Source organism: Peromyscus leucopus, chromosome 7 (genome assembly GCF_004664715.2).
Source record: "Peromyscus leucopus breed LL Stock chromosome 7, UCI_PerLeu_2.1, whole genome shotgun sequence".
NCBI lineage: Eukaryota > Metazoa > Chordata > Mammalia > Rodentia > Cricetidae > Peromyscus > Peromyscus leucopus.
The window spans coordinates 113,724,030-113,747,467 of NC_051069.1; the positions used below are offsets into that span (position 1 = coordinate 113,724,030).

Sequence of the window (23,438 nt, forward strand, 5' to 3'; positions counted from 1 at the left end):
CTTGTCTCTCTCCTTTTTAAAATGATGCTGTTTCTGAGGAAATCACAGGGACACATAGAGTTTGTGTTTATTTAATGAAAAACTACCTCAACAGTTCATTACTACCGTTGTGTTTGATTTTACTAGTTACGAGATCTGAAATGACATAATTAGACTAATGCTTTTATGTCACAGAAAGGAAAAAGGGACTCAAGGTCATAGCTTTAGTTGGTAAACATATTTCTGACTGTACTCCATCATTCAGAGGATCTTAGACCCAGTGGTACTGGTAGTAATTCAAGCTGTGCATCTTTGCAGTTCACAGGGTTTACAGGTGCAGGAGGACTTTCAGGGTGGAGCACGTAGAAGTTAAACCTCCTACAAAGGAGGTCTGCACTGTGCTGTGGAGAGATTTGGCTCGGTACAGTGGTCTGAATGAAGGTGAATGAAGCAATCTGAACTTGATCCAGGCCTGCAGGCGCCAGCCAGATCCTGGGCAATTTCCACCTGCCTAATGCCTTTCTAGGCCTGAGGGCCAGCAGGCACTTCTGGGACCAGGCCTTTTCGTTGCCAGCTGAGTATCTAGTACTTTGAGCTCATAAGGAGAATAAACAATGACCCATCCTGGGAAGGCCAGGCTGATGGACCCAGAGGTTCAAGGTCCCCCTGCATTCTTATCCTGCCTGTTAGGAAAATGTAAGACAGGGCCTCTTGGAAGGAAGCAGTATGAAAATGTTGGAGCCTTTTGGGGGCTTCCATTAGGCTTGTAAGAAATCATAGCAGATTTCGTGTCTAAGCACACTGCTTTGTAGACGTGAGTCAGAGGAGGTTGGAGCAATAATTCTGTGGATCAGTAATGCCTGAACCATGGTCTCTATAGTGGGTGTTTAATGTTTGTGGTTCTAGTGTCATTTCCTAAGGGGTGTCTATTAACAAAACTGAGGTCACAAAATTTTTAATAGACTTAAAAACTCTGTGCTTACTTACTTTGATATGTATACACTTATTGACTATAGTTCATATCGCTAGATTTTACACCCAAGTATCTTCTTTAATAGGCTTCTCTGGTAGGTGAGAGAATGCCTCCTGGGACTCCTGACCTGTCACTCAGCTAGCTGCTTTTTTTTCAGAGCTGAGGACTGATCCCAGGGCCTTGCACTTGCTAGGCAAGCGCTCTACCACTGAGCTAAATCCCCAACTCCCCCCCCCCTTTTTTTTTAAGCCAGGGTCTGGCTAATGTAGCCATGGCTGGGGCCTCAAGCTCACAGAGATGTACCTGCCTCCAGATGTTACCATTAAACCATCTTACTCCATAAGATGTTTTAGAGAGCAAATGCAGAGCAGTACATGGCAGAGAGATGGAAGGAGCTAGTCACAGGGTTGGTGGCGTGGTGGGTGGTGGTGGTGGTGTCTCTAAATCTGTTGTTCTTTGCTAAGTGGCAATCTCAGTGATAGGATGATAAAGCTAGCGAGGAAAGAAAACAAATCTGAACCTTTTTTGAGGACCTTACAGATGTGCTAGTGGTATTAAAAGAAAAGGTGTTTGAGAAATGACCCATAACCCACTGTGTCTTGAACTAAGTGGAATCAAGACCAGAAGAGAAGATGGGGACCATGGGCTCTGCCTACCACTGTCAGCGTCATGCCAGCTCTGGGAGAATCCTTGTAACAGCAGTGTAGAGGGAGAGGGACAGCAGACACGACACAGAGCTCGCCCGTCTGCTGCCATCTTGGCCACCTCTGGACAGGTCTCCCTCCTATTACTAGTCAGCTGGCTAGGGCCCTTTGCTCTACTTGACTAGAGATCATAGACGGTGACTAGACTCTCTTCAAGGGCTAGTCTTCAGGAACTTTGATTTCTGTTTGGTCACAGCAAATGGTAGCAGTTATGACGGGGAGCAGCAGCAGGTAGTACCTTTTCATGTTGGAGCCCTGGGCAAGCTTGAAGTGTTGGGACCCTTATTACGCAAGGTTACAATGTGTAGGCTTCAGAAACTAGGGTTTCTTGTGCTTACGGCCACTCAGGCCTAGGTTCTGCTGTCCTCGCCGTGAGGACAGCTCCCTGGAACTCTGCTGGCCACCAGGGCCTGCTGTTTCCTCCTGACTTCCTAAGCCTTTTCATCCTTGTTCCATCTTCGGTCTTTGCTCTCCGTCTTCACCTCTGCCGATCCTCTTGCTCTGTCTGCTCTCCTGTCTGCCTGCTTCTTCATCTGCTGGGCAGCTGCCTTGCTCCCCAGCGTCCTGCTGACTGTTGAGGTGTCACTGTCCATGGAACCATTTCTTTGCTGTCACTGGTATTTATCCCTGTCACCAGCTCAGCCCAGACTATTGAAAGTGGGTAAGAAAAGAAAAATACTCAAGAGAAACCTTTTATTGAGCTTAATGTCCCAAATCAGGGAGGCCGCACTGAAGAACGTCTCTGACCACTAAGTGAGCCCGAGTAGCCTGCGTAAGGAAGAGGCTAACAACTACTACTTAAAGAGTAACACCGCCCCATCTCCCAGTGTCTTTATTTCCTTGAAAATGAAGGTGTGCTCACACGAACTTCAAGTGCTTTTGATTAGGACTAGAGATACAGTTTGGTTGGTAGAAAGCTTCCCTGGCATGTACAAAGTCCCGGGGTCAGTCCTCAGCAATGCATAAACTGGGACTGGTGGCTCATGCTTCTAATTCTAGCACCCTGGAAGTAGAGGCAGGAGGCAAAAGTTCAAGGCCACCCTCTGTTAGTAGGTCAGCCTGCAACACATGGGAACCTATCTTAAAATAAAAATGAGCTTTGGAATGTTAATGGTGGTTTTAACAGTGCTTACATTTGTCCACTGCCCAAAAGAGTGGTGGTTGGATATTTGCCAGTCTCTCTCTTTCCATTGCTTGTCTTCACCCCGTGTGGATTTCTGACCTACCTGGATCTTCCTGTCTTGTCAGGGGTGCCTTTTCGTTGATAGCTGGGGTGTCCTCAGGCTTTGTAGTCCATCTCTGCTAACCTCAACACACATATTCTGCATGTCATGTCTGTTTCTGTGAGTTTAACTGTGATTCATAATTCACATGTAAGTTTCTAGGAGTCTCTGTGTTCTCTGAAATTGTGTGCAGTATTGGGGTGGTCTATTTTTTGTTGTTGTTTTGTTTTGTTGTTGTTTGTTGTTGTTTGTCGAGACAGAGTTTTTCTGTGTAGCTTTGTTTCTTTCCTGGAACTCACTCTGTAGCCCAGGCTGGCCTCAAACTCACAGAGATCCGCCTGGCTCTGCCTCCCGAGTGCTGGGATTAAAGGAGTGTGCCACCACTGCCCGGTGGGGTGGTCTGTTTTTTCCTGGGATCAAAATCTAGCTATTGTGGGGTTCCAACAAGGTATGACTGTGTAGCTAAGGCCTTAGATTTATGATCCTCCAGCCTCGATGTCTGGAGTGCTGGGACTACTGATCTTCACTCTGTGCTCTACCCATCCTATTTTCAAAGACATTCTCACTCTTCACAGTGTTACAGCCATCCACCTGGAATTCCCGGGTTCTTCATAATCTCCTTGTGTTGTTATTTTCTATTTGGGTGTGGGGTGTCGATGCCACAGTTTTCACAGGCGTCAGAGGAGGACTTAGAGCCGTCCTTTCCTTCCCCCTCTCCACGAGTTCTGGAGTTGAACTCAGGGTGCCAAGTGTGCACACAAGCATCCTTTCAAATTTTTGTAAGACTGTCTCTCTTAAAATAATAGTGTAGGGGCTGGAGAGATGGCTCAGTGGTTAGGAGCACTGACTGCTCTTCCAGAGGACCTGGGTTTAATTCCTCGCACCTACAGGGCAGCTCACAACTGTCTGTAACTCTAAGATCTGACACCTTCACACAGACATACATTCAGGCAAAACACCAATGCACATAAAGTAAAAATAAATAACTTATAAAATACTAGTGCCAGTTTTCCCATTATCTTGAGAAGATTTCTTCCAAGAAACCCAGCAAATCTCTGAAACTGTGGCTAATATCAAACTGTTTAAGACAGGGTCTCATGCAGACTGGGCTGGTCTCTAACTCACTGTGTGCCTTAGGATGCCCTTGATGTCCTGATTCTCTTGCCTCTGCCTCTCAAGTACTAGGATTACAGACATACACTATCACGCCCAGCTAATACAGCAGACCTTTAAAACCTTGTCTTTTTAGATTTATTTGTGTATGGATGTTTTGCTTGCATATATGTACATGCACCACACTCATGCCTGATGCCTAAGGAGGTCAGAAGAGAGCTTCACAGTCCCTGGAACTGGAGTTATGGATGGTGTAAGGCACTGTGTGAGTGCTGGGACTTGAACCCAGGTCTTCTGCAAGAACAGTAAATGCTCTGAACCCCTGAGCCATCTCCCCAGCTCCTAGCAATTTTTTTGTAGATGTTTTTTCTTATACACAAACATCCCTTTGATAAAATTTAATTTGTAAATTAATAACTAGTAATAAAAATAGACCATTCATAACAATATACTGTAGTAACAGTTTGCAGTTGGAGCCATTAGTAAGTAAAGTAAGAGTCACTTGGACACAAGCTGTGATACTGTGACAGTTGACCTAGTAATCAGGAAGATTTTTAAGTGACTAACAGGTTGGTGACATATATCAAGATATGCTAGCAAAAGGGATGATTCATGTCCTGGGTGTGACTGGACTGGAGGCAGAAGACGTTCATGTTCTTCAGAACAATATGAACTTTGAAACTTAGCAATTCTTTATTTCTTTATTTTTCACTTAGTATCTCTAGCATACAGTTGGCCACAAGTAACTAAAACTCTAGAAAGTAAAACTACAGGGTGTGTACGTGTATGTGGTAGTTTATGTAGTCTGCTACACTCACAGCCTTGCAAATGAAATTAGATGTCTCCCTGTACCTCATCTGAGTTTGGGGAGTACTCTACCAGCTTTCCTTTGTTTTCATTGCTCAGTTTTGTTGTTGTTGTTGTTTTGTTTTTTGTTTTTTGAGAGAGGTTCTGGGGAACTGAACACATGGAAACTAAGTAAGCCCTCTATGTCTGAACTACATCTTACTTAGGTCTCTTTTTACTTTTTATTTTGAGATAGGGTCTCACTACATGTTCAGACTAGCCTTGAACTCACTCTGTAGCTTAGGCAGGCCTTGAATTTGTGATCCTTCTGTGTCAGCTCTGGTGTGGCTGGGATTACAGGCTTGTGCCACCCAGGCCTGTCTTTTAATCTGTCTGGACATAAGAGCATAATAGTGTTCATATTGTCATATTGTTCCATGCTCATTCTATTTGGCCACCAATATGTCTTTGTTTTTCAAGACAGGGTTTCTCTGTGTACCTCTGGCTGTCCTGGAATTCACTCTCTAGATCAGGCTGGCCTCGATCTCAGAGATTCTCCTCTGCCTCTGCTGGGATTAAAGGCATGAACCACTGCGCCTGGCTAACAGTATGTCTTGGAATTCGTTCTATGATAAAAGAAACAGATGCCTAAAAATTGACAGTTGTGTACTAGTCTGTGGTATGGTTATAATACTCAGTTAAGATGGTTAGTTTTGTCTGAGGTAACTGTATCCCTGTCTGTATCCCTAGACGGTTCAAGAGCAGATGCAAAGAACTGTCCTTTCTGCCAAACTGTGGCGACACAACAGCCTTAGTCCCTGCACTGTGGATGCTGAAGCAGGCGGATCTCTGAGAGTTTGAGGCCAGCTTGGTCTACAGAGTGAGTTCTAGGCCAACCAGGGCTACATAGTGAGACTTTATCTCATCCCACCCCTTACCCCCCCCAAAAAAAAAAAAGAGTTACTTTCCTGGTTGGAGATGGTGGCCATTTCAAAATAGCTACACCAGAGTATCCTATAACTGGCGCTCTTTTGCCCGTTGCTGTTGATTTTAAGAGTTCCTTAGACCTCCACACACATAATAGCCTCGCTAAGAAGTAGGGAGCTTTCTCCATGGCCCCTTCCTTGTATTTCCTCAGTAATATTCAGTCCCACTTTATCTGATCTGATTGGCAACATTGAATTCTAAGACTCACATTCCACAACACTTGATTTTTATGAAAGTGAACTCATACTCGTCAACTTTTGGTTTGGGCTGAGGTCATCACACACACTGAGAAGGGAAGATGTTCAGGCTGAGGAAGAAGCTGAGGATGTAGATGTCAGGGGTGCCAGGTTAGACCGGAGGAGGAGGCCTGGCTGAGCGGGGCTGTGGGGAGGAAACTTAGCGAAGGCAGGAGCTTCGGGGTGGCGCTCGGGGTGGAGGGGATCAGCAGTGGACAGGAATCTGAGCAGGGCTTCCTCCTCTGTCTCCTCTCCTTCCTCCCTCCCCCTTCCCTCCCTCCCTCCCTCCCTCCTTCCCTCCCTCCCTCCCTCCCTCCTCTCCTTCCCTCCCTCCCCTCCTCCCCCCTCTATCCCTCCCTCCCCCCCTCCCCCTCCCTCTGTCCCTCCCTCCCTCCTCTCCTTCCCTCCCTCCTTTCCCTCCCTCCCTCCTCTCCTTCCCTCCCTCCCTCCCTCCCTCCCCTCCCTCCCTGCCTCCCCTCCCTCCCTCCCTCCCCTCCTTCCCCCCCCTCCCTCCCTCCCCTCCCTCCCTCTTCGCCTTTTCTCTCTGCCTGTCTTTAGGAAAGATCTGTTGACTTGTCCGTGTGTGAACGTCTGTCTGCATTGCAGCACAGGGAGCTCGGGTGAGGGTGGCAGGCAGACCCCCCGGAACTGGAGTTCATGGTTGCCAGCTGCCACGTGGGCGCTGTTCATCACTGAGCCAGCTCTGCACTCCTCCTCTGCCTTTCTCATTCCTTCCTCCGTCCTCCTCTCTCTCTCTCTCTCTCTCTCTCTCTCTCTCTCTCTCTCTTTCTCGTCCTTCTCCTCTCCCGCCTTCTCCCCCCTTTCTCCTTACCGTCTTCTCAGGCCCCGATCTTACTCACTTGAGCTTCAGAAGCTCAACTGGAGACCTCGTGTCTAAGTTGCTCACTCCCCCCAGGACATCCCCACTGCTTGGACTCCTCGGAGCAGTTAAAGGCAGTTGCACTAACGTTTACTGGACATTAAAAAGTACCTGAGGCTTTTTTAATCTCTTGCATTTCCTGAAGATCCTCAGCACACACCTGTGGGGTGGAAGGGCTTGTCTTTCCTACTGAAGTCTGGTCCGGACTGAGTGGGCCAGACACTGGGGGCTGGAGAAAGGAGAGAGACTAACCTGCCACGCTTGGAGAAAACAGAACATTTGTCACGCTTTGAGGAAAATCTGACAGGAACACTTTGGTTGTACAGCTGCTGCCATGGCCTCTGCATAGGGGCACGGCTGGGTGAGCCTTCAGCACTCAGGCCCCAGGAGTCTGGGACACCCATGTGAGTGCACTGGAGATCCAGCAGGGGGGTGGGCTGCAGTGTTCTGGATCTGTGGGACACCCATGCGAGTGCACTGGAGATCCAGCAGGGGGGTGGGCTGCAGTGTTCTGGATCTGTGGGACACCCATGCGAGTGCACTGGAGATCCAGCAGGGGGGTGGGCTGCAGTGTTCTGGATCTGTGGGACACCCATGCGAGTGCACTGGAGATCCAGCAGGGGGGTGGGCTGCAGTGTTCTGGATCTGTGGGACACCCATGCGAGTGCACTGGAGATCCAGCAGGGGGGTGGGCTGCAGTGTTCTGGATCTGTGGGACACCCATGTGAGTGCACTGGAGATCCAGCAGGGGGGTGGGCTGCAGTGTTCTGGATCTGTGGGACATCCATGCGAGTGCACTGGAGATCCAGCAGGGGGGTGGGCTGCAGTGTTCTGGCTCTGTGAGGTAGTTCTTCATCATCAGTCCTGCTGTTGACCTCTCTGTGCCTAGAAACAAACCAGAATCTCTGAGTCAGGGACTTTCCAGGTCAGAGAGTGCTCTTAAATTTAGATCCGGCCCACTTCCAGCAAGTGTGCTGTCAGGCCCTGTTCTGAGTCTTGACTGTTTCATCTTCATGGCCAGCTTATGCAGTGGGTGCTATTCCGGTTCCCTTCCTACAGACTTTCCGGGAAATCAAGTCCACCAGAGCTTCAAGGTAAAATTTGATCCAAATGAATTTGCCTGTGTGTGTGGTGTGTGGTGTGGTGTGTGTGTGTGTGTGTGTGTGTGTGTGTGTGTGTGTGACATGTATGCCCGTGTTCTGTGAAGGCCCACAGTTGATAATGAGTGCCTTTCTTCAGTTGCTTTGTACCTATATGTGTTGAGACAACATCTCTCACTGAATGTGAAATTCATCCATTCAGCTAGGCTGGCTGGCCAGTGAACTTCAGGGATCTGCCTATCTCAGCCCCCATTTCCCTCCAAGGCTGGAGTTGCAGGCATGTGCCTGATGGACAGACCAAAGCAGCGGGTTCACTCAAGTTTATTGGGTTCATTACAGGAACATGGGTAAGAGTTTACTTAGAGGAACATGGGTGATTCAAAAGCAGCTGTTCCACTGAAAGGCCATGGCAGCATGGCTGGTGACTCAGAAAGCTGACTGCTGGAGCCTCCTGAAGTTCGCAGGAGCTCCCCTTGGCAGTCTCCTAGTTACTGCTTTTATTCTTACTTACTTTGTATTTTTATTGGTTTTTTTATGGGGGCCCGCCACTCAGCTCCCCAATAAATCACACCCGAAGGCTTATTCTTAATTATAAATGCCTGGCCTTAGCTTGGCTTATTTCTAGCCAGCTTTCCTTAACTTTAAATTATCCTGTCTATCGTTTGCCTCTGGGCTTTTATCTTTCTCTATTCCTGTATACCTTTGTTTCTTACTCCATGGCTTGCTGGGTGGCTGGGTGGCTGGCCGGCCCCTGATGTCCTCCTCCTTCCTCTTGTTCCTTCTTTCTTTGCTCCTCCCAGATTTCTCCTTCTATTTCTTCTCTCTGCCTCCCAGCCCTGCCTATCCTCTCTCCTCCCTCACTATTGGCCGTTCAGCTCTTTATTAGACCATCAGGTGTTCTAGACAGTCACAGTAACACAGCTTCACAGAGTTAAACAAATGCAACCTAAACAAAAGTAACACACCTTAAAATAATATTCCCCAACAGTATGTATGTATGTATGCATGAGTGTGTGTGTGTGGTGGTAGTGGGGGACATACCACAGGACACACGTACAGGTCAAAGGACAACTTGTAGAAGTTGCCTCTCTCTTTCCACTGTGTGAGTACCAGGGATCAACTCAGATTAGCATGCTTGACAGCAGGCACTTTTACCGGCTGGGCCATCTCAGTTGCCCCTTATTCTTACACACACACACACACACACACACACACACACACACACACACACACATTCACATATGTATGTGGTATATGTGTTTGTGTGGTGTATACACATATATGTGGAGACTAGAGGTCCATACTGCATGTTTCTTTAATCAATTAATTTTTCGTTTTAATTTTTAATTGTGTATGAGTATGGGTTTGTGCACAAGTGCAGCGCCTGAAGAGGCTAGAAAACCAGGCTCCCCTGGTTCTGAAGTTAAAGGTAGTTGTGAGCCGCCCCATGTGGCACTGGGAACCTAACTTGGGTCTTCTGGAAGAGCACTATATGCCTTTAGTCTTTGAGCCATCTCTCTAGCCTTCTTGATCACTTTTCACTGTATTTTATTAAGTCAGGATCTCTAACTGAACCTGGAGTTCAATGATTCAGCTAGACTGGTTAGCCAGTGAGCCTCAGGGATCTGCCTGTCTGTGCTCTCATAGTGCAGGCAGGGGTTACAGATGTGCACTGCTGTACCTCGTTTTCACATCAATACTTGTGTGGCAGGCACTTCTGGGCTTCCTGAGCCTTGTAAGCACCCTTCCCTCCAGGAGGGAATGTCTCAATTTGGAGGAAGTAGACACAACAAATGACTTCACCCCAGACCTAGTGCAGGTGCTGTTGTATGCTGAGGAATGTCCTCCCAATGAGGTATGTTGAAGTCGGAGCCCCTGTGAATGTGACTTTGGAAACTGGATCCTTGTAGATGTGATTAGTTAAAATGAGGCTTATACAGGATTAGGGTGGCCTCTGGACAGTATGACCATTGTTTTCATATGAAGCAGAAGAGAATCAGGCACATAGACAGAAATCTGTAAAGACTGAGGTGAATGAGGTGACAGCTGCTGAGCCACACATACGCTGTGCTAGTTCCCTGTGGCTGGTGTCACAAGGCACTGCTGTTGTGTGTTAGACATTACCTAGGGAGATGCAGCATACACATCTACTCACCCCATATCATGGGGCCCATGACAGACCAAGTATTGATACCATGGAAGTCTAATTTGATGAACCAGTCAGTTTTATTGGGGTTACTTACAGGAGCAGAAATGACTCAAAGACAGCTGCGTCACCAAAGGCCACCCCAGCATGAGTGACAGCTCACAAAGCTGGGAACCTGGAGCGCACTGTACAGCTGCAGAAGGCTCGGCAGATAAGAGTGTCCTTTGCAGGTGCCTCAGCTGGTCTGAGCCTCTTCCAGGAAGCTGGGTTTGCTCCCTGCTTCTTCCAGGCTGCTGGGCTTGTCTCAGAGTCTTGTGTGCAGCGGGGCTCCTCAGAAAGGGGCTCCCAGCAGTCTTTTCTGTTTATTCTTGGGAGGGAGGGGCCCAGTGAATCATTCAGTTTCAGGGACTTCCTGAATCTATTTTGAGTTGTTTACTTTTTGTCTTAAAGGAGCTTCTCTGAAGGATAGGGTGTTCCACCTGGTTCCAGAATATTCTCTCTTCCCTTTCCCTTTCCAACCATGCCTTAAGAAGTTTCCCTCCAAGATGGAAGCTTTTAATCTGGGAGGAAACTGCTATACACAACTACAGAGAGGTACCTGACAACATGTTTATTCTCTCACCGTTCTGGAGGCCTTAAAACCCCAAAGTTCTGATGGCTGCTGACAGTACTTGGCTTTTTTGAATTGCACATGTGTCATTGCGGTCTCCACCCTGTTGACATAGGCTGTCCTTCACGTGTGTCCAAGTCTCCCTCTCTTCACAAGGACACTGCCCATTGTATTAAGGGCCCACTTTACCCCATCATGAGTTACTAATTTTTTTGAGTCAAGCTCTTATTCTATAGCTTAGGCTGGACTTGAACTCACTAGATAGTTCAGGCTGTCATCAAACTAGCCATAAACCCCCTGCCTCAGCTTCCTAAGAGCTTAGATTTCAGACATGAGCCAGCTTACCTGACTGTGACCTTATTTTAATTTAGCTAATTAGGCTTGCAAGGATCCTGTTTCCAAGTTAGGTCACACACAGTTCAACCCACAACACACATCCAGAGGGTTTTTAAACATTTATGTCTCATAAAGTAAGGCTTTGGGGGCAGAGCAAATGTCTTGGGATATTGTTTTGGTTTAGGATGAGGGTCCCCAGTAAGCAGCACCCAAGGAGGAGAGGAACCTTGCCACTTTCTGGAAATGTAGGGCATAAGAGGAAGGGAACTTCAAAAATAAAGGTATTCTTTATAATCCAAGGCAGTTAGTAACCTTGATGTTTACAGTTGATGAGTGGTTAGCTGTGCTTAGGCTAAGTCAAGCTCCTTTGTTCGTTTGTGCCTACCGTGGGCCGATGGGTACACGTGCACACTCACTGTGGGCTTAAAAGCTGAAAAGCTTTGCAATCATCAATAACAAAGTGTACTAGAAAGGAAACAGCTCATATTTGATGATGTGAACAGTCTTTGTCACACTTCTCTGAACCCTGCTTTCCACCGTGTAGTATGGATTTGGGAGCCACAGGAGCTGCTGTAGGATGCCATAAACTGTCCATCAGTCACAGCTGTTGACTTTTCACACAGATCTTCAGATAGCAGTTAGGTTCATGGGATTTGGTTTCTGGTGGGGGCCTTTTCTCTGTGTCTTCAGGGGAGAGTGGCCCCCCTCTTAGAGGTCACCAGTCCCATCACACAAAGGCCTCACCTTGTAGCCTTCTTTGATCTTAAGTTACTTATAGAACTCAAGTCCAAATATAATCACGTTGGTGAAGACTTTAGCATAAGAATTTTGAGGACACAATCAGTCCATTAAACTACTGGAAGGCATCGTGTATTTAGTGAAGCTGTAGGTTAAAGGCTGTAGCCATGAGCCTGGCTCTGCCTCCAGTTAAACCTGGTATTTCAGGAGCCGTGATGGATCCACAAGCCATGGTTTGTATGTCTCAGTTGTGACATGGTTTGCCAGTGAGAACGGAGCTCAGAGCTTGCCAACACACACACTGTCCTGTGAGCACGATTGCAAGGTCATCCTTGGACTGCTGCTTGCTTACTGTTCCCTGTGTGGAACAGAAAGGGTGAAGTCAAATTCCTGTCTTGAGTACTGGCCAGAATACACGTCCTAAGGTGAGTGTCCAGCCTCGGAACATGGCTGGACCAAAGTCCTGAGCTGTAGAAACCTGTTGTCTGGCTCATCCCTGCTGAGATCCTCTGGCAGTGTCTTTGGACCTCTGAGCCAGGCTCAGCTTCTCTTCTGAGGAACTATGTTTAACCAGACACACTTTTATTTTATGTTTTAGTTATTTAGTGTATTTGTGTGTGTGCCTGCATGAGTGCATGTGTACCTGTGTGTACACACCTGTGTGCATGCAGGCATGTGGAAGTCAGGGGACAACTTGTTCTCTCCTTCCATCACGTGGATTGAAGGGCTTGAACTCAGATTGTAAGGCCTGGCAGCAGGTACCTCAACCTGCTGAACATCTCACTGACCTACTTACTCTGTTCCTTTTCTTCTCGGAGACAGGGTCTCACTATATAGTCCTGCTCTCACACCAGGGCTTTGCACATGCTAAGCAGTGCACTCCTTGGCCTACATCCCAGCCAGGCTCTCCTTTTCGCCGAGGGCCTCTTTTGTAATTCAGTAATCCCATTCTTGAGAGCTTTTCTAATCACCTTTCCAAAGCCCAGCTCCAAATACCATGACGTTGGTTTTAGACTTTCAGCATACTGAACTTGGAGGGACCAAGTAGATCCAGAATCGGTTGCTGTCTTCCTGATGCGTTCCCTTAAGCAATTCGGTGTCTGTTTCCTAAGAAACAAGATACCCTGTTATATAACCACAGCATAGTTAACGTTGATTAGACCCATATTTCATTTTTATTTCACCCCAAAATTTCTTCTTCAGGATATACTCTAGGATCAGCTGTTGTGTTTGGTTTTCTGGAATGTTTCCTTTGTCTTATGACATTTAAGATACTTTATCTCTCACCCTCTGGTATAATGTCATTTATTTTCAGTTTGTTATGATGGCCCAGTTTTGCCTTCTTGACAGAACACTGCCAGGGTATTAGGTCCTTCCTTTGGAGACCACAGTGGGTACACACTAAGGCCTGACTTAATTATTAAGATTAGTGTGGATCAACTCAGGAAGTGTCACATGAGCGCTGTTGTAACTACCGGTGGCTTTTCTTCCCTTCCTAGGGACCCTCCAAGACTGAGTGAGCAGCTCGCTCCTCGTGAGCCCTGCTGACCGTTCACTTTGACCTGACTCCACTCTGATTTTAGCAGTTGAAGGGTCCTATTCTGTTTTGTTGGTTGGTTGGTTGGTTTTGGAGACAGGATTTCTCTGTGTAGTCCTGGCTGTCCTGGAACTCACTCTGTAGACCAGGCTGGTCTAGAAATCAGAGATCCACCTGCCTCTGCTTCCCAAGTGCTAGGATTAAAGGTGTGTACCACCACCACTGGGCTTGATGGCACAGTTAATGTCAAAACTCCTCCATATTTATTATTCTGTTGTGAGCAAGAGTGCTTGAGCTATTTTTTATATTTATTTATTTATCTATCTATCTATTATCAGCTTGATACAGTATAAATCCTTATCCTAATAGTGAAATGTTTTATTGAGGCTTGCTCAGTAATTGAGTAAAACCAAAACTTATTATACGCCACAGTCATCCTAGGGTCCCCCCTGCTATAGAGAGTGCTTGAGCTATTTATTGCCTGTACAGACTGATTCTTTTCTGTGTTTTGTTTTTGGTTTCTCTTGTTTGTTTCACTGTGAAGCCCTAGGTGAACTCACAGCGATCTGCTTGCCTCTGCCTTCTGCATGCTGAGGTTAAAGGCGTGTGCCACCACTACTGAATTGGTCTTTAGTGTTTTCTTTTTTAGATTTTTTTATACATATGAGTGTTTTCTCTGCGTATGTGTCTTATGTGCACCATATACCTGTTTGGTGTTAGAAGAGGGCCCCCTGGGACTGGAGCACCATGTGGGTGTTGGGAATAGAAGCCAGGTCCTCTACAAGAGCAGTGAGTGCTCCTGATCACTGAGCCATCAATCCAGCTCTGTCATTTTAATTCCTGTGTTTCATTCTTTTCCTACTTGTGTTATTCCAGCTTTGGCCAGTGGGAGTCCTCTGAGCGACTGCATGAATCCAGAGATGTCCCCAAGACTTGGCAGAGTTTCTATTGTTTACACCTAGACACTGGGGTCCTTTTCTCCCCCTCAGTTGGATGTTAGCCAGCATCTCCAGGGGTCCCGAGTTCTCCTGTGTGGAGGGACGTTAGAGGACACTACAGTGCTCTGCTCTGTCTTTGCTTGCCGTGTCTTTCAGCAGACACGGTTAGGAAACAGACGTGTATAGCAGATGTACAGAGACATAGGCATGTGCACACACTTGAGTATGAATGTAGAGGTCACAGGTCAACCCAGCGCTCTTGCAAGTTTTGTAAATTCTGCCCAGTATTTGTGTGTTCATCCTCAGTCAGAATCTTCACCTCAAGTTTGCTTGTTCCCACTTTTCTTTTCTCCCTTTTTCTTCTAAGTTTCTCTGTGTAGCCCTTGGCTGCCCTGGAACTCACTCTCTAGACCAGGCTGGCCTTGAACTCAGAGATCCACCTGCTTCTGCTTCTGTGTCCATGCTGCCTCTCACCTGCTCCACTCTCCAGTGCTGGGATTAAAGGTGTGTACCACCATTGCCCGGCTGCTTGCTCTCGTTTTTAAACAACTGTGTGTGTGAATGCATGTATACACTTGTGTTTATGTGTGTGTGCATGTATGCGTGCATGTATGCTCATGTGGGTGGCCATGCATGAGTGTGTGTGTATGTATGTGTATATACAGGCACTCTCATGCCACAGTGCTCATGTGAAATCAGAGGACAGCTCTTCCAGAGTCTGCTTTCTTCTTCCATCTTGCTTTTGAGATGGGGTCTCTCCTCTGCTGTTTTGTTACCATAGACTGGCTGGCCTAGTCCCCTGTCTCTGCCTTAGATCTCACCTCTTGCCAGAGGACTTCTGGGGTATAGGAATGTTGCTGCGTCTGGCTTCTTACGTGGGTTGTCAGGATGAACTCAAGTGTCAGGTTTGTGTGGCAAGTACCTTGATCTGCTGAGCCATCTCTCTGGCTCGTGTTTGTTATTTCTATGATAAAACTTTTATTTTATTTTTGGATACAGGATCTATCTTTGTAGCCTTGTTTGGGCTTGGAGCTCATAATTCTCCTTCTTCAGCTTCTATAGTGTTGGGTTGGGGGCGGTTATAGATTAGTGGTAGAGCATTTAACATGCGGATGGCCCTGGATTTGAACCTCAGCAACACACATGCACACAAGGAAAACAAACAAGATCACCCCTTCTTGTCTGCACTGTGTGTTTGTCTGAGACAGGGTCTTGCTATGTCACCAGGCTGGCCTTGAAATTGAGATACTCCTGTCTCAGCCTCTTGAGTGCTGGGGTTACAGGTCTGTGCTACCACACATAGTTCACACTATAGACATGTTTGTTTGTGTTCCCTAGCTTGTGATGAACGCATTTCTAGACCTCTCTCTAAACGTACGTCATTCAATCATATTTATATTACATTATTCTGTAACTTAGTCCCTAATAATTTGCATGCCTTTAGTGTCTTCCCATAATAGTTCATCTAAAATTGCTCTGCTCACAAAAAGAAGCCCATAGAATGTTGTGTGCCGATTGCAGGACAGGACTGGGTTCCTGCCACTGGACTTGGGCAGCTTTTGCTATTGCATGTCAAGCTCACACCAGCCTCTTTGTAACGGAATCTTCATTTTTCCCTTAGGATAGAAGTGGAATTACTGGTCAAAGGGTATGTATGCTTTTACATCTCTCTGAGTGGCCAGCAGCCGTGGGTCTGTTTCCAGGCTAGTGTCCTAGAGAGTACTTCAGAAGCAGAGATGCCCAGGACCAGCTCTCAGGGGGCTGATTCATGGATCTGGGATGGACCCAGAGTTTACAGTTTGAAAAGATTTTATTCTTATATTTCTATGTGTGGGTGTTGGGAACTATAGAAGAGCAGTATGTACTCTTTACCACTGAGCCATTTCAACAGCCTGAGTTTATAGTTTTTAAAAGTTTCCCAGAAGATTTTTCTATGCAGCCGGTTTGATTAGGTGAAAGTGGCAGTACATTATTTTAATGATAATTTTCTTCTGGAAAATTTTCAGGCATTCAGATCTGGGAGAAGTGGCCCCAGAAGTAAAGCCTTCCGAGAGCCAGACATCCGTGGCAATTGCAGGTAAACTCCGACTTGGGCCCGTTTTGAGACTGATAAGTTTCTTCTGTCTATTGGGATTCTGGAGTCTACACTCTTCCTGGGCTGGATTGTGGACCTCTCAAAGAAGCTTAAGGCTTTTCTTTTTCTCTCTATAAAAAGATTCCATCTCAAGATGCTCAAATCTTTGTATGCTTTTTATTGGCGTTATTGTTTCTTTTGTTATAAGGCATATATATATATATATATATATATATATATATATATGCTATTAAGTTCTGCAAATACTAACTAGACCTTTCCTGGAGACACAGATACATACTATGTAAATGTTTTGTCCCATTATGCTTACCACCCACCGTGTGTGTGTGTGTGTGTGTGTGTGTGTGTGTGTGTGTGTGTGTGTGTGTAAATTGAGACAGGATTTCTCTATGTAGCTGTCTGTCCTGGAACTTGCTTGCTCTGTAGGCCAGGCTGGCCTTGAACTCAGCCATCCACCTGTCTCTGCCTCTGAGTGCTAGGATTAAAGGCTAGTGCCTCTACCACCCAGCTTTGAGTTTCATGATGTTTAATTTTTACATTTAGATTATTTATTCATTTTAAGTTAATTTGTTGTGTATGGTGTGAGATAAGGGGACCATCTATGAGCTTTATTCTAACCAGTGCTAACAGCCTCAAGGTGTCACATGGTAGATGTTCATTTACTGCTCAGTAACAAATGTCCTGCATCTTGATGGGAAACCAGTGAGTATGTTTTTGGTACTATAGTAAATCAGGAGGGAAAGATCACTTGGTTCCGGTGAAAATGCTTTAATGCTCCACCTGGGCTTGGAACAGTTCTTACAGGATGGGATTTCCATGGTAGAGCCTGGGCCATACTCTGCCCTTGTGCCCATGAAGACCTGATATGTATGACTCATCACTGAGTCATATTCACACACACCCTTGCCTTTTCTAAGACATTGTTAAATTGTACATACTGGTCTGGAGCCCAGTGTAACCCAGTCGGTCCTTTAACTTGCTGCTTCCTGATGGGCAGCCTAGGATCACAGACATGTGCCATCATGCCAGCCTCTTTTTTAAAAATATATAATTTATTTTTATTTTATGTGCATTGGTGTTTTGCCTGCATGTGTATCTGTGTGAGAGTGTCAGATCTTAGAGTCACAGACAGTTGTAAGCCGCCACGTGGGTGCTGGGAATCGAACCTGGGTCCTCTGGAAGAGCAGTCAGTGCTCTTTACCGCTGAGCCATTTCTTCAGCCCCTCATGCCAGCTACTTAAAAAAACTGTCTAGCCTGGACTACCAAGTGAGTCCCAGGAAAGGCGCAAAGCTACACAGAGAAACCCTGTCTCGAAAAAAACAAAAAACAAAAAAACCCCAAAAAACAAAAAACGTCAACCTTGCATAGTGGTGCACACCTAGAATCCCAGTACTCAGGAGGCAGAGGCAAATGGATCTTTGTGAGTTCTAGGACAGCCTGAGCTGCATAGAGACCCCTTCTCAGAAAAACAAAAACATCAAACAAAAGCATCCAAACCAAAATTATGTAGATGAGTGTTTTGCCTGCATGTGTGAACACCACATGTGTGCAGTGCCCGCAGAGGCCAGAGGAGGGCATTGTACCCCTGAACTGGGGTAACAGACAGTTATTATTTTTTTAAAAAGATTTATTTATTTATTATGTATACAGTAAGCCTGCAGGCCAGAAGAGGGCACCAGATCTCATTATTGATGGTTGTGAGCCACCATGTGGTTGCTGGGAATTGAACTCAGGACCCCTGGAAGAACAGCCAGTGCTCTTAACCTCTGAGCCATCTCTCCAGCCCCAGTAACAGACAGTTATGAGCACCTTGTAGGTATTGGGAATTGAACCTTGGTCCTCTCTGTAAGAGTATCAAGTGCTTTTAACCTCTGAGTTGTCTTTCCAACCCCTATATTTGGCTGTTATTTTCTTCTCTAGTTATTTTTTCTCTTCACACTGCATTTTGAATTCTTTGGGATTTTTTTTTTTTTTTTTTTTTTTTTTTTTAGAATCTTCTTTTCACTTTGAGTAAGTATGTTTTTAATTACTGGACGTTGTGGTTTGATTCTTGAGTCCTTTTGTGTTTTCACTCAAATCATCCTGCTTCCAAAAGCACTCCTCCATTTTTGTCTCTCTTGTCCCTATATTCATCTCCAGAAAACTCATCAAAAAAGACAGTTTAGAATGTTAGCTTTATCCCAGCACTTGGGCGCCAGAGGCAAGTAGATCTCAGTGAGTTTGAGGCCAGCCTGGTCTTCCAGGACAGCCAGTGCTATGTAGAGAAACCCTGTCTCAAAAAAAAAACCAAAAAAAACGTTTATTTATTAATTATGAGGGGGGGAATCATAAGGTTGGTAAATAAAAAAATATTATAGTTGTAGCTATATTTCCAGCCTTTGTTTTTGTTTAAACTTGGCTTATTCCAAAATCTAACCTGGAGACACTTTCGATCCTGAGTGCTCAACCTGTAGTACTAACAGTCAACAAAAGTCACTCCAGACTTCTTCGTGGAAAGGCTCTAACTTGCTTCTGAGGTGAAATGTCTGTACCTTTCTTTCTAGATTTGGAATGGAGAGAAATGGAAGGAGGTGACTGCGGGTTCCACTATGGAGGTAGCAACTATAGGACTTGGAACAAACTGGGTTGGGAAGGGGAGGGTATAAGTACAAAGTGAAAAATAATGAGGACTTGATGGCTTTATATTTTTATATTGTTAAAATTTCAAGGAATTGCCATTTTGGTTTTAAAAAAAGAGTTTGGGTTTGTTTCACTTAATTTACTTTTTGTCAGTCTATTTGACATTATTATCATATTATTAGATTAATTCCCTTTATTTTCCTTTGCTTTTTCTCATAGATGGTACAAACGAGGCTCAGGACAATGACTTCCCAACAGGTATACATTTTCTCTTTCTTTTTCAGCTTTCCATTCTACCATAGGAGAGGACCGTATAGGTGGCTAGTTCTTAAACTTGACTGTATCAAATCATGTGGGTATTTGACTCTGACCCCTCTTGTCTAGGAACTATTAGTAATGTTACTAAAAACCAGACCACTCAGGAACTTACTATGGAGAAACCATTTCCTCCTTTAACTTGTCTATACTGCCACTGTGAGTTACTGTCTTTGTGAGTGGAGGCGTTCCCATTATCTTATTTTTAACAAGTTCCTGAAGTGATTCTAATGCCTAGCTATCTAGATTTAGAAACTCTAGCAATAGCTTCGTTGGCATATTGGCAGACTTGGACCTAGAATTGCTGAATGGTCTCCTATGGGCCGGATGCCGGCTATGGGTACATATGTAGAAAGAGGTTATTTTATGTGGTTTTCCCAAGCTGCTTTGGTGATCATGCTACTTAAGCAGCGATAGTTGTTGTGTATCCCTGGCTTCATTTGGGCATAACAAGGAAACCTGAGGAATAGCCATGTAGAATTTCTGCCATAGAGCAGTCCTCCTGTGTAGTTTTTCTTTATTTTTATAATTATACTTATTTGGAGCTGGAGAAATGACTCAGTGGTTAAGAGCACTTGTTGCTCTTGCAGAGGACCTGGGTTTGGTTTCTAGAACTCACTTGATGGCTAGTAACGCTATTATTCCAGTTCCAGAAGGATCTGATGCCCTCTTCTGGCCTCTTTGGACACTGCATGCACATAATACAGGCAAAACACCCATCCATATATAGAGAAAATAAAACTAAATCTTTTTTAAAATTAAGGTTTTTTTTTTTTTTTTTTTTTTTTTTTTTTGGTTTTTCGAGACAGGGTTTCTCTGCGTAGCTTTGCGCCTTTCCTGGAGCTCACTTGGTAGCCCAGGCTGGCCTCGAACTCACAGAGATCCGCCTGCCTCTGCCTCCCGAGTGCTGGGATTAAAGGCGTGCGCCACCACCGCCCGGCAAAATTAAGGTTTTTTATTTATGTGTGTGTGCGCATGTGGAGGTGTATAGAGGTCAGAGGACAATTTGGGGGTCTGTTTTCTCCTTCTGCCATGTGGCTCCCAGGGATCAAACTCAGATCATCAGGTTTAGAGGCAAATGGTTTACCTGCTGAACAATAACACCAGGCTAGTTGTTCTGTTTTGAAAACAATTTACAGGCTCCCTGTAACTTCTCAAGTGGTCCTTCTGCCATATTGCTGTAGAACTTGGAGCCCTGAGCTGGCAAGATGCCTCAGGTAAAAATGTGAGCTACCAAGTTGGATCCCCAGGATTCCTACAGGTTTTTCTCTCACCTGTATTCATGTGCCATAGCTCATGTGTGCAAATAAGTTTAGAGTTCTGAGCCCCAAAACTAATGCTATTGGATACTTACAGTGTTGTATGCCTGTAGTCCCAAGGTAGAGGCGAAAGATTGAATCTGTTCACAGGTTTGAGACAAGACTAGGGAACACCCTCACCTCCTCCCCACCCCCATCTTGAAAGAAAAAGAAAAAAGAGTTAGGGATATAGTTCAGTGGTAAAGTACTGCCTAGTATATGGGGTCCATTTCAGTACTGCAAAATAAATAAATACATAAATAAGAAGTGAACCACGTATGTTGGATATGAACATTGGTAAGATGCCAGGCCAAGATCCGGATACAGTTAGAACTTTTATGATCATTAACTTATAAAGTTTGCATTATATAGGGTGACATTTGAATATCTAAAACATTCAGTGTGTATCAGGCGTCAGTCAACACCAGATGTTTTGTTGTTACTGCATTAGGCAGGGATCTCTAGAGTAACAGAACTTACAGAATTATATATAGAAAGGGTAGACAGCAAAAACTTCCTTATTCCATGTCCTTATATAGGCTTCCAGCAGAAGGCATGGTCCAGATCGGATGTGGGTCTTCCCACCTCAAGAGATCTGGATTAAAGGTGTGTTTTACCACCTCAAAGATCTAGATTAGAAGTGGGTCTTCCCACTTAAAATTAAGCAAAAATCCCTTAAGGTGTGCCCCTCCATTTTTTGGTTTGAGTTAATTCCAGGTGTAGTCAAGTTGACAACCAAGAATATTCTTCACAGTCACTAAAACGCAAGTAATTATACAGGGAGTGGTAGTTTACAGGTACACTAACAATTTTGAGGTTAGTATGAGGTACATAGTGAGACTGTCTTAAAAAGATCAAGAGCTCACTGAGTGTGGTGGTGGTGTACACCTTTAATCCCAGTGCTCAGATAGATCTGTAATTTCCAGGCCATCCTGGTCTACATAGATTAAGGATAGCTAGGGCTACATAGTGAGATCCAGGAGCACTAGGGCTATATAGAACAACCTTGTTTCAAAACAAACAAAAATAAAACTTTAAAACTTAAAAATAAAAATTTAAATATATATGTTTATATATCTTGATACATGAATAAAGCTGGAGATAAAGCTTCATGGTAGAGCATTTGCCTGGCATGCAGAGGGCTCCCCCATCTTCAGCACCATGAAGTTCCAAATCACAACACAAACCAGTCCAGTTTTGGTCTTGGATTTGCAAAAGGATGCTGAGCAGTGGTTGCTCTTTTCCTTTAAAAATAATCTCTAGTTTATTAACAAAGATAAAAACAAATCCCCCCCCCCCAAAAAAAAAAAAAAAACCAAAATCCCAAAAATCATTTACCGGCAACCCAGAGTGTAAGTAGTGGTTGTTACTCTCATGGGGAATTTCTTGGTGACTTTTTTTTTCTCCAGGTTTTGAGGCAGTTTTTTGCTATGTATCCCATGCTCATCTTGAATTTGCATCAATCCTCTTGTTTCAACTTCCTGAGTGCCAGAGTTCCAGACATGTTCCAACATGCCCCCCAGATTCCTGACTGGGCTAGAGCATGAGGGGTAGATGACCTTGTAGCTGGTTTGAGGTCTGAGGAGTGGAGAAGAAGGTCTGAGGAGTGGAGGAGAAGGTCTGAGGAGTGGAGGAGAAGGTCTGAGGAGTGGAGGAGAAGGTCTGAGGAGTGGAGGAGAAGGTCTGAGGAGTGGAGGAGAAGGTCTGAGGAGTGGAGGAGAAGGTCTGAGGAGTGGAGGAGAGGTCTGAGGAGTAGAGGAGAAGGTCTGAGGAGTGGAGGAGAAGGTCTGAGGAGTGGAGGAGAAGGTCTGAGGAGTGGAGGAGAGGTCTGAGGAGTGGAGGAGAAGGTCTGAGGAATGGAGAAGAAGGTCTGAGGAGTGGAGGAGAAGGTCTGAGGAGTGGAGAAGAAGGTCTGAGGAGTGGAGAAGGTCTGAGGAGTGGAGGAGAAGGTCTGAGGAGTGGAGAAGGTCTGAGGAGTGGAGGAGAAGGTCTGAGGAGTGGAGGAGAAGGTCTGAGGAGTGGAGGAGAAGGTCTGAGGAGTGGAGGAGAAGGTCTGAGGAGTGGAGGAGGAGGTCTGAGGAGTGGAGGAGGAGGTCTGAGGAGTGGAGGAGAAGGTCTGAGGAGTGGAGAAGGTCTGAGGAGTGGAGGAGAAGGTCTGAGGAGTGGAGAAGGTCTGAGGAGTGGAGGAGAAGGTCTGAGGAGTGGAGAACAGCACCTAGAGAACCTGTGCTGCTCATTCTAATTGCTTATGCTTGAGCTCAGTTAGATGTTGCAGCTATCTAGAGAAACTAAAAATCACTGCATTAACATGAACTCTCTTGACTTCTAAATATAACTCCTCAGTTTCTCTGTTCCCCCTCACTTCCCTTCCTCCCTCCCCACCCCTTCTCTGTTTCTTTCTTTCTTTAAGATTGGGTCTTTCTGTGTGATCCTGGCTGGCCTGGGATGCTCTGTGAAGACTAGGCTAGCCTTGAATTTGTAAGAGAGCTATCTGCCTCTGCTTCCCTAGTACTGGAGTTAAAGGCATGAATCATCATGCCTGGCTGGGATTAGTTTTAGTTATGTGTCTGGTTGTTTGTGTCTGTGTGGGGATGTGGATGTGGATTTCAGTGCCTGCAGAGGCTGTGGGATCCCTGGAGCTGGAGTTATAAGGAGGGTTAGCTACCTAAAGGGGGTGCTGAGAAATGAACTCTGGCCTTTTGCTTTAAACCACTGAGTCATCTTGCCAGCCCATCTTCCTTCCTATAATGTCTGATACGTTTTAGTTAGGTGATTTTTACCTTCTTATATAGAGAGTTTTACCTTGTGCCCTGATCTTCCCAGC

General features: G+C 45.5%; 1 protein-coding gene across 4 annotated transcripts in view; it reads left to right on the plus strand.

Annotated features, from left to right (window-relative positions):
* Nucleotides 1–23,438, plus strand: part of LOC114693986 (up-regulator of cell proliferation) — a 47,452-nt gene that overhangs the window by 20,633 nt on the left and 3,381 nt on the right. For 2 of the 4 annotated variants that reach the window (XM_028870595.2, XM_028870594.2), the window contains exons 2-5: nt 15,908–15,934; nt 16,293–16,363; nt 18,926–18,976; nt 19,221–19,259. In XM_028870595.2, coding sequence (XP_028726428.1) covers nt 18,943–18,976; nt 19,221–19,259 — 73 coding nt within the window. In that variant the 5' untranslated portion in view covers nt 15,908–15,934; nt 16,293–16,363; nt 18,926–18,942. Of the gene's footprint in view, nt 1–7,895; nt 7,976–15,907; nt 15,935–16,292; nt 16,364–18,925; nt 18,977–19,220; nt 19,260–23,438 lie in introns of those variants that run through there. The other 2 variants (XM_037208097.1, XM_028870596.2) reach the window with 2 other exon arrangements.